This window comes from Patella vulgata, chromosome 9 (assembly GCF_932274485.2).
Source record: "Patella vulgata chromosome 9, xgPatVulg1.2, whole genome shotgun sequence".
In the NCBI taxonomy this organism is placed as follows: domain Eukaryota; kingdom Metazoa; phylum Mollusca; class Gastropoda; family Patellidae; genus Patella; species Patella vulgata.
In genome coordinates, this window is record NC_065887.2 from 20,079,818 (window position 1) to 20,095,381 (window position 15,564).

At 38.0% G+C, this 15,564-nt stretch overlaps 1 protein-coding gene across 1 annotated transcript; it reads left to right on the top strand.

Annotated features, from left to right (window-relative positions):
- Window positions 1–2,529: 2,529 nt before the first annotated feature.
- On the top strand, window positions 2,530–10,686 carry LOC126831743 (cephalotocin receptor 2; the record flags this gene model as incomplete). Its single annotated transcript, XM_056103273.1, has 3 exons — window positions 2,530–2,664; window positions 4,240–5,264; window positions 10,639–10,686. Coding segments are annotated over exons 2-3 (1,053 nt in total), but the record flags the coding sequence as incomplete, so codon positions are not given.
- Between the last annotated feature and the right edge of the window lie 4,878 nt (window positions 10,687–15,564).

Consider the following 15,564-nt stretch of genomic DNA (forward strand, 5'->3'; position numbering starts at 1 on the left):
TCGCGTATTTTGCCGAACATAATTGATTAGAAATTACAGTAATAACAGAAACGATTGAATGTAAATCAGTTTATATACATTCATATTACATTACTCTATGCGTTGCAACGGTGTGTTCCCACTTAGCCGGCAGACTGTTAATCCTTTGATTGATCTTAAAACTATAGTCTGTTTAAAAGTAGTCACTCAAGAACTGTTCACTAGTGTTCAGCGGTAAATGAGCTCTTAATCCCTCTTTATAAAATTTATTAACCAACTAATTAATGACATTTTGAACACAGTTCATGCCGGCGTTATGATTTCAAACATGAATTCAATTCACTATATTAATGGAAATAGATGGTCGATCTGTGTCGAAATTATATTTATTTTAAAATGGCAAACGTTCAGGTTAATATTCTCTTTATCTCCAATAATCGAGGTGGCCGATATTTAATACACAATGGTTATATGCATTTTTATATGTGTAAATCATTTAATGTTATTTAATAAATATTAAATTTGTTAAAATCAATATATTTTTATATGTGTAAGCTATTTAATGTTATTTAATAAAAGTTAAATTTGTTAAAATCAATACAGTTTTAGTCTTAAAAAACATATGGACTATAGTTTATAACACCATTGTTCTAGGATTAACTCTGGATTAGCGGCAAAATTTGACATCAAAGCCTGCCGGCTAAGTGGGAACACCCCGTTGCAACCCATTTGTGTCAATTTCTAGGTCCCAAATATTAGCGATTTAGTCCCTTTAATATATAAAAAATGTTGATTGTTCGTTTTAAATGAATCTTTCGCATATGGGGTAAATTTCTGAATAATTTGTAATAGGCAATGGTTGTTTTTTTTTTAATCAGCAGTTTTGAATGATGAAATGAAATGGGGTTTAACGTCCCTCTGTTCTCTACCGACTAGGCTAATGAAGGCGGTATTAGCATCGTGGATTCCGGCTTACCTAAATGGAAGAACGGTTGTACACATTTCCATTTGCCAATAATGCACAACCTGTTAGTTTTAGAAGTTCCTTCTATAATAATAAATAGACCATAGATCCAGTTGATAATACAAAAGTGAAACAACGAAAATATCAGCTATGTGAACGCCTCAAATGAAAAATATTATTATATTATACCAAAAATACACTGAATTCTTATATGGTATTTTTGAATAAACAATACTTTAGAAAATGCCATATTGAACATTCTCCTCGTCAATTTCCAACTGCCATCCGCTCCATCCTGCACCAATGATAAGGGGGAACCAATTTAGGAAAATCCCGAAGAAATTTGTATGCCAACACAGGGGTCGACCCCGGGACCTCCTGCATTAGTGCACCAGTGCCTTGATCTCCAAACCACAGTGACCCCCTTGAAATAACATAATTTAAGCTAGCACCACGCTGCATATCATAAACATTACCATCAGTCTGTCGTTCCTATCGTAAGGAATACGGATGAATTACTGTTTAAAGGTAAGAATGAATAGTTTTCTTACTATTGGTGGCAAAGTAAACCACGTTAGCTTAGATTGAAGGGTATAGGCAACACACATCGTGCATTGACATTCAACATCATTGTTAGTTAATAGTAGGTTTTTATTTCAATCCAACCTCTGTAATTGTTAATAGATAGATAGATAAGATGTTTATTGCATTAAAACGTCCATGAAGGACAGCATGCATGCATATACACTTAGACATGTTAATAGATAAGTGAAATGAATTGAAATGAAACGGGGTTTAACGTCCTACTGTTCTGCTCCCACTGGGCTAATGAAAACGGGAAATAATAAATAAATGAATCAGTTTGAAATGTGAACTACTTAAAAATGAAATACACCAAACAAAATACGAGCCATCGGCTCGGTATGTATGGGTTAGACAACACTCAAACACGGTCCTTTATTTGTAAATTGTAGGGGAGTATGGACTATTGACACGACTAATGGGGAAACTACAGACGTGAGGGCAACTCTTTTAAAAAGGGGGCGGGGTAGAGGGGTGGGTCTCTTCCTGATGACGAGGGAATAGTGCTATCTGGAGTTTGTCCTGAGTACCGTATTTACAGAGACAGCTTAGCTTACCAATTCATCGCAAACGACTTAACTACGGGCCCATAAATTACGCGAGAACAATAACTTCTCTAACAATAACTTTTTCCAAGTCTGTCCCTTGTATGTGTCTATTGTGGGACTAGACACTCTTGTAATCTACAAGATTCGGTCAACATAATGTCGATATCTTGCGGCAAGAAGTCAGCTTAACTGTACGTTTTAGGTCATAGTGTAATGATATTCAAAAGACAGGTGTAGAAAAAATGAATAATAATGTAATGGAAATTACAACCTGTTCACACAATAGATCATGTTAACTGTGTAGTTACACTTTAGTATTTGTACACATGCTACCTAATAATATAATCTATAGATAATGTTTAAACATTGTTGTGAATACCAATAAATCATTTGAATATCTCGCCTATAATACGGTACGATTCATTGCAAGTTAGCACGTAATTTACACTTGAAAAACCTATTTGAATACAAGTCTTATTTTGTGTCCCATTAAATCTGTAATATCAGTTTGCTATTAAACCTTATTTTATGATTTATTTGGATACTGTTGTGCAGTGCTGACCGTATATATTTCCATGCTCCCCACAGAAGGTAGGCCACGCCAATTTAAGACATAATTCAGTTTATTAAAGATATAGGGGGGGGGGGGGCTTATTGCAAAGTACATTCGTTTTTGTATGTTTGTTTGGAGAATGTAGTCAGCAACGTGGCTTTGGAATGCAAGGTTAAGCGATCGTTATTAAAACTGAGAAGAGAGAGAGGGAGAGAGAAATGGGGTTTAACGTCCACTCGACACAAACTAGGTCATTTCGGGACTAACATATGGTTTTATTTTATTTCAATAATTCGCTTGCGCATAGGGGTCTTTAGCAGTGGGGGGAATCGGAGGACCCGGAGAAAACCCACGAGGTTGGACAGGCGACCCTACTCCTTGTCACGTACAACCGGGGATTCGAAACCACGCCAGTCGACTCAATGACAGACTTTATAATACAGCGCGCGCACGCTAACAATTCAGCCATCCAACCCCCCAAATTGAGAAGAAATGAAATGAAATGGGGTTCATTGTCCTACTGTTCTGAAAACTTAGAAGAGCGTTAAAGTTGCAATTTCATATTTTTAAGTTATATTTTTAAAATTTATTAAAATAAAGCCTTAAAATAGATGGTATCTATAAACAGTCCTACCTTGTTAAAGAATAATCCTATTAATCCTATAATTCACTATTGCCAGTTGAGAAATTGGCAAAAATATCATTTTTATCTTCAAATTCCAACGTTTGAAGATAGCTACTCCATGGTGGAGAATAGAAAACAAGAGAGGTAATTGGGAGGTAATTGTGTTATTATTTCCGGTGTAAATGAGTTTTAAGTGTGAGAATGACACCTATGATCGTATAATAGTGAGTTGACAACCTATTGAGCAAAAGACATACAAATAATTATGTTTTGACTTTCTTAGAAAATATGAAATTGTAACTTTAACATGAAGATATGTAGGTGCTAGATAATCTACATATTATTGTTGAGACAACACATAGTGAAATACTGCACTTTAAAGATGCGATAGTTGAATGTGAGCAATAAATGTGCGTTTTTAGATTAAAATGGCTGTTCAATCGTTTGTTCTAATCGGACCAGATCAATAAACAGGGGCTAAGGGTCTCTGGCTCTGTTTCTCAACAGTTTTTGCCCCCACCCCACCCCACGCACACAAACAAAAATGTGCGCCCAAACATGATCTAGTTAGTACATAGTTTTGATTAAAATGTATTTGCTTGTTTTATTCCCTAGCTACTTACGGTAGTGGGAGCTTTGTCATTGCTGATGGCAACAGATTTGATTTTTCATACCAACGTTTAAAATATTTATATGGAAAGATCAATACGCTCCATTATGAAATCCCAAGCCCTGTTGTATGTATGCTTTTTAAACCAACGTTTAAATTATTTCTATGAACAATCCATACGTCCCATTCTAAAATCCCACGCCCTACCACTTTAAATATGATATTTTATAACTTTTATCTTTGTGTTAAAATTCAAGGCACATCTTTAACAACGCTTCTATGTTGTTTATGTATATAGATTATGCGATCTGTACCTGTCTTGTTTAAATTTGTGCTGCTAATATAAACTATTTATTATCTCAATTTTCTGTTTTGCAGGTTAGACATAAACAGTAGCCATGGCGGAAATTAATATTATTCATTTATCACCTGGGGATAACGAGACAATGTATGTGTTAACCCAGTCGGAATCGAACTCTACAAATAATAATCATACGACAAGAGATAGTGACATGGCTAAAATAGAAATTGCTGTTCAATCAGTTGTACTATTCTTGGCTATTTTTGGCAACCTGTGTGTCCTCTTCGCGCTTGCTAGGGGCAAAAAGGTGCGATCGCGGATGCACATGTTCATCATGCATCTGAGTATAGCCGATTTACTTGTTGCTTTCTTTAATGTGTTACCTCAACTCATGTGGGATATCTCATTCCGCTTTGAGGGCGGGGATTTTTTGTGTCGATTTGTGAAATACATGCAACTATTTGTGATGTATCTTACGAGTTACGTTTTAGTAATGACAGCCATAGACCGATATTTAGCCATCTGTCACCCATTGTCAACACATACGTGGACCACAAGAACTGTTAACGTCATGGTTCTTGGGGCTTATCTCATATCCGGTATTTTGAGTATACCCCAAGCTGTACTGTTTAAATATCAGCGAGTAAGGGCCGACAGCGACGTTTATGATTGCTGGGTCCACTTTGACCCACCGTGGATATTACAACTTTACATTACGATGTTTACATTCGCTGTTTACATCATACCGTTCTTTATCTTATTGTTCACATACGGTTCAATTTGTTACACAATATGGCGGAAACATCGTTTTACTCAAAATAACGTCACAAAACGAGAAGAAAATGGAGTTAAATGTAAGTTAGTTTATGAAGTACAGAATTATAGCTCCTGCAACACAGCAACGCATACTAATGAGAAAGATACTGCAAGGCGTTATCGAAGACACAACGGAACTCCTCATCCCCGAACTCATTCAGTGAGAGGTTTCTCAAGGGCTAAGTTAAAGACAATCAAACTAACATTTGTTGTTATTGCGGCTTATCTTGTATGTTGGTCACCGTTTTTTATTTCGCAACTGTGGTGGCTATTTGACGAGACTGCTGCCGACAGTAAGTATATATTTACATGGTTACTTTTTGTACCCCTGCAATTTCTACGTTTTGGATTTGGGTTATGCTCCTTTATTATTTGGAATATGTGCCATTGGTAGGAAATGTTGTTAACACCCAAGCGACTGCACATACAGTCCGGTCTTTTAGAAAATATATATTTGTTCCCCCCCCCCATACACATTATAAAGTTAATCGACACAAAGAGTCTCTAATACGTGAATATGCCGACATATGTGGACCGATCGGAAAATGCGGATGATAAGCCACTTTTCGGGATCCCCCCACCCCCAAACCATTTCGTGAGTATCCAAATGAACCTCGTACAAATTTTCGTGAGTCTACGTCTCTTGATCCATGTATGGACTGTTCGACAGGTATGTAATGGTTGACACATCGCTAGCCATAATAATCTAGGGACTGTGCGTTTTCATGTGGACAGAACCCTATGTGTAATTAATTACTATGGGACTAGTTTAAAGCCAATGAATTCTTCTACGTGATCAAACCTAGCACAATATGTAAATATACTGAATAAAATTACAAGTAAGGCGAAATATAAATACATTCGACTAGACATTCCATGCAATATAAATTCAACATATTACAATGCCGTGATTTCCTGTGTCTAGGAATTACATAAATGGGGAAATTACGGAATAACGATCCTTGACAAGAGGATAGTTTAGCCATACTTGCAAAATCTTATGCTTCATTTCACAAGTAATGAAGAAACAAATGATCAATTTGTCTGATGAAGATAGTTTTGGGGGTAGGGTATCTTCAAGACAAAACGACCAATGATGCTCAACACGCTATAAACAGACAAATGACCATAAATAACCGTTTCCATTGATGTTAGGACATAGCATATTATGGGTTGAGAGGTACTGGATTCACAGTAAATGTCAGGGATGCGAAAGAAAGAATCCGATGCCTAAAATTAAACGCAGTTGCGACGTACACGTTTGTTCGTGGAGCTTAACTCCCGTTTTCACCGAGTGGGATATGGTACGCACATTCAGGCCATTTGTTCAACTGACTCAAATGTTTTTGTGTCTGTTCTTGTTCATTTATTGAAAATATGCAGTGCGTGTTAAGTTTCGTGTTTTTGTTTCATCAGTCGTTCTTAATGGGTACCGTAGGTCGTTAAACCCAATTTCATTCATTTCTTAATGGGCAATAAGTTCGAGTAATTCATATCAAGTAGATAGAAATTGAATAGATATGACAGTACTTTCTAACCATCAGTTTAAAAGTTAATTTCTTTAAGTAGTTTGTTGCTCTGTGTTTGATGGTTTACACTGTCTGGGTGGGTGGTTGTAATGGTAATATTTCTAGATGTCTCTAAATTGTATTTCAAAGAATCTGAAGTTAGTTTATTTCTAGATTTAGAATCCAGCTTCCCGTATCAAGCAGTTTATTTTCCAATTTTTAAATGAAATAATATAAGATCTGCTCAAAATAGAAATTATTATAGGCATGCATTAACAACGGGATATATTTAAGAATGCGTATTTCGTCAGCCATTTCTTAGAAAGGAAACATTGTTTCTTCACACACCCACCCTAATCATAAAATGCTGTCGCCGCCTAGTTTCATCTCCACGAAACACTTAATTAGAATGCAACCTTTGAAACACATCTGACAATCCTGATATTTTCCTTACATTCAAATAAACGTGTTTGTTTCAAAATGACTGTCCGTCTTCATTAGCCCAGTTCCAGCAGAACAGTAGGTAACATGACAATTTTATTTTTCCTTCCATTATACAGATAAGCGTATAAATGCAAATACACATGTAAACATATACTTTGTTTCAAAATGACCACCCGTCCTCATTAGCCCAGTCCCAGCAGAACAGTAGGGCGTTAAACCCTATTACATTTTATTTCATTTCAAAATGCCAGACGTATTGTATTTAAGCGCCATTCAATCCGGTACTTCTTACAGTGGTGATTGTCATCGAGTCTGTGAAAATGGTAGGGGCAATTACTGCAGAGACATTCAATACAATTACATATTAAAACGCGTATTTTAGTTTAGTTGTTCTATTTTGCCACTTGGCGATCTAAGAAAAAATACTACCGCTTGTAGCAATTTAAGACAGATCTGATGAAAAAGACTGTTACCGCTTGTTGCTAAGAAAGATCTCCGATAAAAGACTATTACCACTTGCTACGATCTTAGAATATATTTGCCAAAAAAGGTTTCAAAAGTAATTATAACCAAAAAAGCAAAAAACAAGATCATTAATAATTATTGCAAAAATGGCTGTGTTTAATCCAGTATGTGGAAACAAGCCCATTATGTATTTTCTGATTGACAATTTAGTTGTGGATTGGCTGCTTTGATGTAAGTCAAGCTCTTACAAATTATGGAAATTTGTAAGGAAATGATGACTATAATGTACTGTGAGATTATTAACTAGGTTGGATAGTAATGATTTCTAAATCTTTCCATCACCACTATATTATGATTTTAATAACGTTAGCTGTACACGACACGGGGAACAATGGCAATCAGTTGGTTATCATCAACTATATGCAGCTAATATAGATTGAATATATTGTAGCTTATGATGAACTTCTGAACTGTCGACGGATCTGTTATTGGCAACTAATTTCTGTCCTTTGGACCCCTATAATAATTTCTCAAATTAATTGCACACCCGGTGATAAGATATTGAACATCTTTCATAATTGAAACTTAATCATTGGAGTGATAGCGATTCCACTTCGGGTCAACACTCCCGTAATCACTAATTGTATTTAAAATATTAAAGTATAAGTATGAAATTTAATTTTCCTTTTGACACCTTGCATATTACTAGATTTTGGGAGAAATTCCACGATTAGTCCACCGCTTGTCATAGTGTATAACTAATTACATTTAGAAACGTTTTTCCAAGGTATTATATTCTAAGCGAGCCTGCAGTTATATGCACGTAATCTGTAATCTTTCTAACAGATTTAGGGCCTATACAATTTTGGTATCTGTTTGCCTACTTTCACGCCATGGTGGCCCAGTGAATAAGGCGCTGACTCACTAACCAGGAGGTCCAGTGTTATATCCCGATATTGGCCGAGAAAGTTCCTAGGAATTTCCCGGTGTGATTTCCCGATGTCAGTGGAGGAATGGCTTGTTGTTGTTCTTAGTGTTTAACGTCCGCTTCCACCAAAGGTGATATCGCAGACAAGTTGTCTTTTTTTTTCATTATCTTAGCGCACGCGCAGGGGTCTTTCCTGTGGGAGGAAACCCGGAGTACCCGGAGTAAACCCACGAGGTTGAGAAGGCGCCCCCTATCTCCAAGTCACATACGCTCACACCAGGGATCGAAACCACAACTGCAAGCCAGAGGTGACCGGCCAGCCAGAGGTCAAAGCGTGACACTCTAGACCACCAGCCCCTCCCCCCCCTGGAGGAATGGCCTGGTAAGGAATGCAGTATATTGGTTCTAATTGGACGAAAAGCCGAGGTATCGTGTACACGTCAACGTGCACGCAAAGAACCTTTGACAGTTGGACCCGGGCGAAATTTCCGCCATAACGCACTGTAATAACCCCATTTCATAAAATCAATTTTCGTTTGCTTAAAGAAACAAGGCACGAACCACTGATTTTGATGTACATATGACTTAATTAAGTTTAATTCATCATGCTGAAAGGATCAATGTTCTATTAAAAGCTTGCTGGCTATGTCGATTTGTTCTGCCAAGCGAAACTATGCGCGAATTACGATTATTTTTATATAAATGTTATTTGATATCAACGTGAAGAGATCATCATAACAAATATTCAAACCCCCGCCCCCGGGGCAAGCAAATGAAAAGAGAAGGTATTCGCATTGTTTTCTAACTCTTAATTATTTTCCTAAAATTAATTAGTGGAACGAAATTACCTGCTTTGGCAATAAAATATTTAGTCAGAATGTTACTTCAATAGAACGTCGATATTATGACGTATTTCAAGTACATCCAAGTGGTCTGGGTTAATCCGTACAAATACATGATGTTCTCGAGATTCAAACACGTCACGTCGGAAATAACCAGACAGTTATGTGAAATATGCATAATGTAAGACGAAATGAAATGAAATGAAATGGGGTTTAACGTCCTACTGTTTTTCTCCTAAACTGGGCTAATGAAGACGGGCATACGCCATACAGTGTGCTATGAGGGAAATTTGGCCCGGGCAGCGGCGATACGGCCTACTCTTATATCGAATTCCGACTGCCAAGGGATCTTTTACGTGCACGCCAATATGTTCACGGGACCTCGGTTAATTGTCCCATCCGAACGACTAGACAGCTGTCCTTGTCAGACCCTCCGTCCTGCATCACTGACAAGGGGAAACCACGCCGGAAAATCTGGATGAACTTTCTCGAGCCAGCGCCTTACCCACTTAGCCACGTGATTTCCCCCCCCCCCCTTGACATGGAATTCGACGACCAGTAGACGGAAACATCGCTGTAGCTAATTGCATTGGCTCGGTTAATGCAGGAAGATAGGACATTATACCGCATTTCATTTCAACCCCAATTTGATTTAAGTTATATTTAAATGTAGAAATGATTTGTCATCTCTTATCTACATCATTTAATCAGAAACTGGGTTTATCTTGTCGGTGATGTCTGCCTTATCCTGCATTCCTTTTACAGCTTGAAAATCTCCATGAATTTAAGATTTCCATTACATAATAACTTTCATAATTTGTGGGGCAGGTTGATTTTGATTTGATTCCCGTGTAATGAGAAAACAGGGTAATTCTATCGTTATTAAATCAAAATCCATATGCTATTGTTATAATAATTATCCTTTCTTCAAGGAAATGAAATAAAATGAACCAGCCCCGACTGGGCTAATGACGGCAGGCATTCTATAAGGATAAACTCTGCATATATTATTTCAGCGAATAAAACTTGTCACTTAGGTGTGGAGGAATCTAAGAACCCTTTATTCTAGCCGTATATAACTTTCTGAAACTCTGTGATACGTCTTCAAGACCCTGTTCATTCAGGGTCACTCAGTAAATGGATCACCTCGAAAGTCAAATTACGCTGATTTTCTATATAAATGAAATGAAGCGTTTAACGTCCTACTGTTCTGCTCCTATACTGGGCTAATGAAGACGGGCATACACTACATAGTGTGCTATGAGTGCTATATCGAATTCCAACTGTCAGGGGATCTTTTCCGTGCACGCCAATGTATACACGAGACCTCGGTTTTTCGTCCCACCCGAACGACTAGAAAGATGCCCTTGGCAGGCCCTCCGTCCTGCACCACTGACAAGGGGAAACTACTTCGGAAAATCCCGATGAACTTTCTGGTCCAATGCAGAGATCGAACACGCGACCTCCAGACTAACGAGTCAGTGTCTTACCCACTTAGCCACCGTGGCTCCGACTTTTTTCTATATAATAAGAGAGAGAGGGGAATGGGGTTTAACGTCCACTCGACACAAACTAGGTCATTTCGGGACTAACATATATACTCAGCCAAATTAAAAACTTGACACTGATGAATTTCAACAATTTTTTTTCTGATAAAGTCAAATAAATTTTAAAGTGTTTCTAACGATAGTAAGTAGTAAGAAGCCTTTAATTTCATAAAATTGTAAAGTCACGTGGATCACGTGACTTTTGAGCATATAAAGATGTAAAACCTGAAAAACACGTGCAAACACAAACTCGTGAGGTCAATCGGTGCAAGTTTGCTTAAACTGAACACACACATGTAACTTGAACTGGAAAAACAAATTAAAATTGTTATTTTCATCTTTGTTAGAAAATGCCGCGCCTTTCAAATGTAGAGCGTCTACGTGCTATAGGTGGGCTCTATGCTGGTCAGTCTGTGGTCACTGGTGCAAGAGCCTTTAATTGTTCACGCCACACAATAATTAATCTTAGAATGAGAGTGCTTCAAACTGGAACTATTGCCGACCGCCCAAGGGCGTCACTCCAGGAAGATCAAGCAATACGATTACGTCATCTTAGAAACAGATTTGTCACTGCAACCTCCACAAGTAGAGAGATGTTTGGTGGAAGGGTAACTGCACAAACTGTTCGAAATCGCTTGCAGGCTGCTGGTCTTCGAGCTCTGAGGCCCTATAATGGACCAATATTGACACCTCTTCATCGCCGTAACCGACTTGTGTGGGCCACAAGACACATAAGATTTACTCAAAGAGACAAAGACAGTGGAATTTCGGTTGTCTTTAGTGACGAATCTCGATTCACTTTGAGATTTGCCGATGGCAGGGCCCGAGTGTACCGCAGACGAGGTGAACGTTACGCTCAAGTATGCGTCAGAGAAGTTGACCGAGTTGGTGGCGGCAGCGTCATGGTTTGGGGTTCTTTTTGTGCACATGGACGTTCTCCTCTTGTTGTTGTCCAAGGGAACTTAAATGCTGTCCAGTACAGGGATCAGATTTTGCAACCTGTTCTTCTTCCGTTTATGCAGAGACATGGGCCTGGACTAACGTTTCAACAAGACAATGCTCGACTTCATACAGCAATTGTTACCCAGAATTTTTTAAGAAATGCCGGTGTCCAAGTCCTGGATTGGTCGTCGCTTAGCCCCGACCTTATTCCTATTGAACACATCTGGGACGAACTGGGTCGACGTGTTCGTCAGCAAGTGAATCCACCACTGACGTTGCAGGACCTTCAACATGCTCTTGCTGAGCAGTGGCGACGTCTTCCTCGGGTAGTGTTTACTAATGTTTTGAGATCCATGAGAAGACGTTGTGTGGCAGTACGAGACGCTAGAGGAGGCCACAACCGTTACTAAACACTTTATTCAGATTGTTCTCCAAGTCTGTGAATTTCATTCTGGGGGGTACTGTGACATCACGAACGTTATCAATGTCAAGGACTTTCGGCGAGACGTATTCTTGCTTTCTGTTGATGTCAAGGTCGTCCGTGCACAACATAACACTAAATAGTTGCCTTAAACCAAATATTAAAAATCTAGTCCCAAAAATCCCGAGTGTCAAGTTTTTAATTTGGCTGAGTATAGTTTAATTTTATTTCAATAATTCGCTTGTGCGTAGGGGTCTTTAGCAGTGGGAGGAAAACGGGTGACCCAGAGAAAACCCACGAGGTTGGACAGGCGACCCTACTCCTTGTCACGTACAACCGGGGAATCCAAACCACGCCAGCTGACTCAATGACAGGCCTTATGATACAGCACGCACGTGCTAACCATTCGGCCATCCTAATTCCACCCCTCACCCCATATAATAAGTTGAAGTGTATAAACACGGCATCGTATACTGGCGTAACATGACCTTGCGTTCCCACCTAGCCTTCATCGAATTCCACATGTCAAAGGTTCCTTTGCATGCACGCCAACGGGTACACAAGGGTATTTTGAAGTTTTCGCCACACTAAAACGACTAGGTGGGTTACATTAGCAGGTCACCGCCCTACACCACAAATTCTCAGGACTATAAGGTTAAAGATTTGTAAGAATCGGCCAGTTGTTTGCAGGATTTCCCTGTTAAGCATTTGTTTTGCTGGTAAATCCCAGATCCCACTTGTTAAGGTATTTAAAGACCAGAAGCGCTTGTGTTTAAATATTGATATAAGAAGAAGAGAAGGGGGGACGCAGCTGTTCGATCAAACTTCCCATTCTTCGCATTGTACTCATAAATCTACTTATATAACATATAAATACCTAGTAAGAGACAACATTATACAAACAGGGACATTTAAAAAACTAATACAGCCGTAGATAACTGATCATAACGTTTCTTAGATACGAAAAAAGTTAGGTTAATCGATCCAATTACATCTTAGTATTTTCTCCACACAATTTAAGACCTTTGTGAAAGAATTAAATTGGGTAGAAAAAAACGAATTGACACCGTCAATTAACCTGGCTTATCCGTCAATATTAAACAATTTTACGGTGTTTGGGTTTTACTTCTCCAACAAAATATATGCTGTTGATTTGATTAATATTGATCGAGGTGTTGTTTTTAGTTCAAATCAATAGAATTGCATAAAAAATTTGATTACAATAAAAACAAAGTTAATCAATTAACTAATTTGAACATCAAGAAACTGAAAATTAACAACAGATCTGGTTACATCACTTGAACATTTGTGCCAGGCTAGTCGTTCTGATTTTTGATATCTTGTGCAATTTTACTTTGCTGGATATTTAGATAACGTTTGTTTAACAGAACACATGTGAAATACGTTCAAGCTTATTAAAGTCGCTACATGGTCGTCATTTGTGAAATACGTTCAACCTTATTAATACTTGTACAGTATGTGTATCAATCCACAACGATGCCACGAGAAGAACACGTCGACAACGATGGCAGTTCTTCGTAGCTTAATGTTTATATCAATATTTTCAGAGATTGGAAATTAATATACTAGTAAAATTCAAATGATTGTATACCATTAAGCCATTTTCACTTGGTGCTGAAATGCTTGATTTGGCCAATGCTACAAGATCGGGACTACATTACAATTGCCGTATAATACCTCGTCGATTTGAATTTCTGTTCTTCGGAAATATCCAATTTCTTCAGCAGAGTACATCAATATGTGCTTTTAGAGCAATTTGCGTCTTACTTTAAAGATGGGTTCTCAGAAAAGTATTTATCGGGTGGTTATTTCCAATAAAATTATGGCAATTTTGGTATATATGGAAAGTAGAGATATCCAATCTTACTAGAAAAATACTGGATTCACTGAAAAACACTCATGAAGCGTATACAGGACAAAAATGTAAGGGTTCCCATAATCGACAGCCCGACGATTAGGAATTTCTGCACGCGTGATGTCAAAGGTCACACGCGAACATTGAGCGCTTGATGTACAAGTTGATAAACTTTAAATTTATGAAGAGTTAGACGTACAACACTTTCTGAGATAAAAATAACGGAAAAAGACGCGGGTAGTGGATAATCCGAGAATTTAATTAGGATTCGATATTTGTAATAAATAGTAAGCGATTAAAAACAACATCGTCTTGTGTATGCAATGAATTTGACTTCCAAGAGAGGTAAGTCACGTGACGTAAACATAATCTGGTTTGATCGAATTTTTATAGCAGGGCATTCCTTCGCAATTACAATGTTTGAGAAGGATTTGAAGCAAAATTATGTTTTTAGTCCGTATATACCATTAAATCACCCAGTTTGTACGCGGGAATGTATCTTTAAGGTTGCAAAGCAGAACCATACGTTCTTTAAAAGAAGCAACTATGTTTAGTTTGGGTGCGCGCTAAATAAACATGTGAACAGGGAATTCGCTTGTGGACAGGTCGTTGGCTGGCCGAATGGTTAACGCGTGCGCGTTCGATCATAAGGTCTGTCATTGAGTCAGGCGGCGTGGTTCTGATTCTCCGTTTGTACCTAACAAGAAATAAAATTTGAACCTTATGTTGGTCACGAAATGACCTAATTTGTGTGGAATGGATGTTACCCCCTCTCTCCCTCTCTCTCTTGTTTGTGGACAGACCATCCCCGACTAAACGGCTGTGATGAAAAATCTGGGCAGATTGCAGTCGTACAAAAATCAGACTGTCGTCGGTAAAACAGTCCTTGATGGGACCGAAATCACATGTATCGTTAGATCACTCAATCAGACCCACTACCCACACCCCCTTCCTCGCAGGCTTTAATATGCATTTAAATGGTTTGATGCACGTTTGCTGTCATTTCTAGCAAGGTAGTACCAGACTGTCTAGTGGCTTAGTCAAAGCATTTCAGAGTTTAACAAATCGTTTGTTTCTAATACATCTCTTTTGTATTAACATAATATAGACCTGAGTTTTCTGCACGATCTAATATTTCTGTACCATGTCCAATATTTGAAACTATAAGCAGTCCGCTTTAATATAATTTATCTGCTTGTTTGTTCTTGTTGCATTGATTATATGGTTTATGTATAGTTGTTTATTCTCGATATCAGTCGCTATTACCAAGCTGTCAATACATCATTTACACCATCCGGTAACTTAATAGAGCTCCCAGATTGTAGTTATTGCTGTATCACTTATAGAAAACAGTTCATACAAATCACCTACTTACATTAGTCTCGACAAGAATCAAAACAATGAATAATATCCGCCAAGGAAGAAGGCCGGAAATGGTCATAACTGAGCCTCACTCTAAAGCAAATACCACTTTATCTAAATTGGAGAATTCAACTCATGCATTTAACGAAACGAAAAAATCATTTGATTTTGTACATGAAATATTTCTTTTTAATATCCGTTCAAGTGACAATCAAGGTGTGTTGTTTTTGGGGTTTTTTTTTCGTTTCATT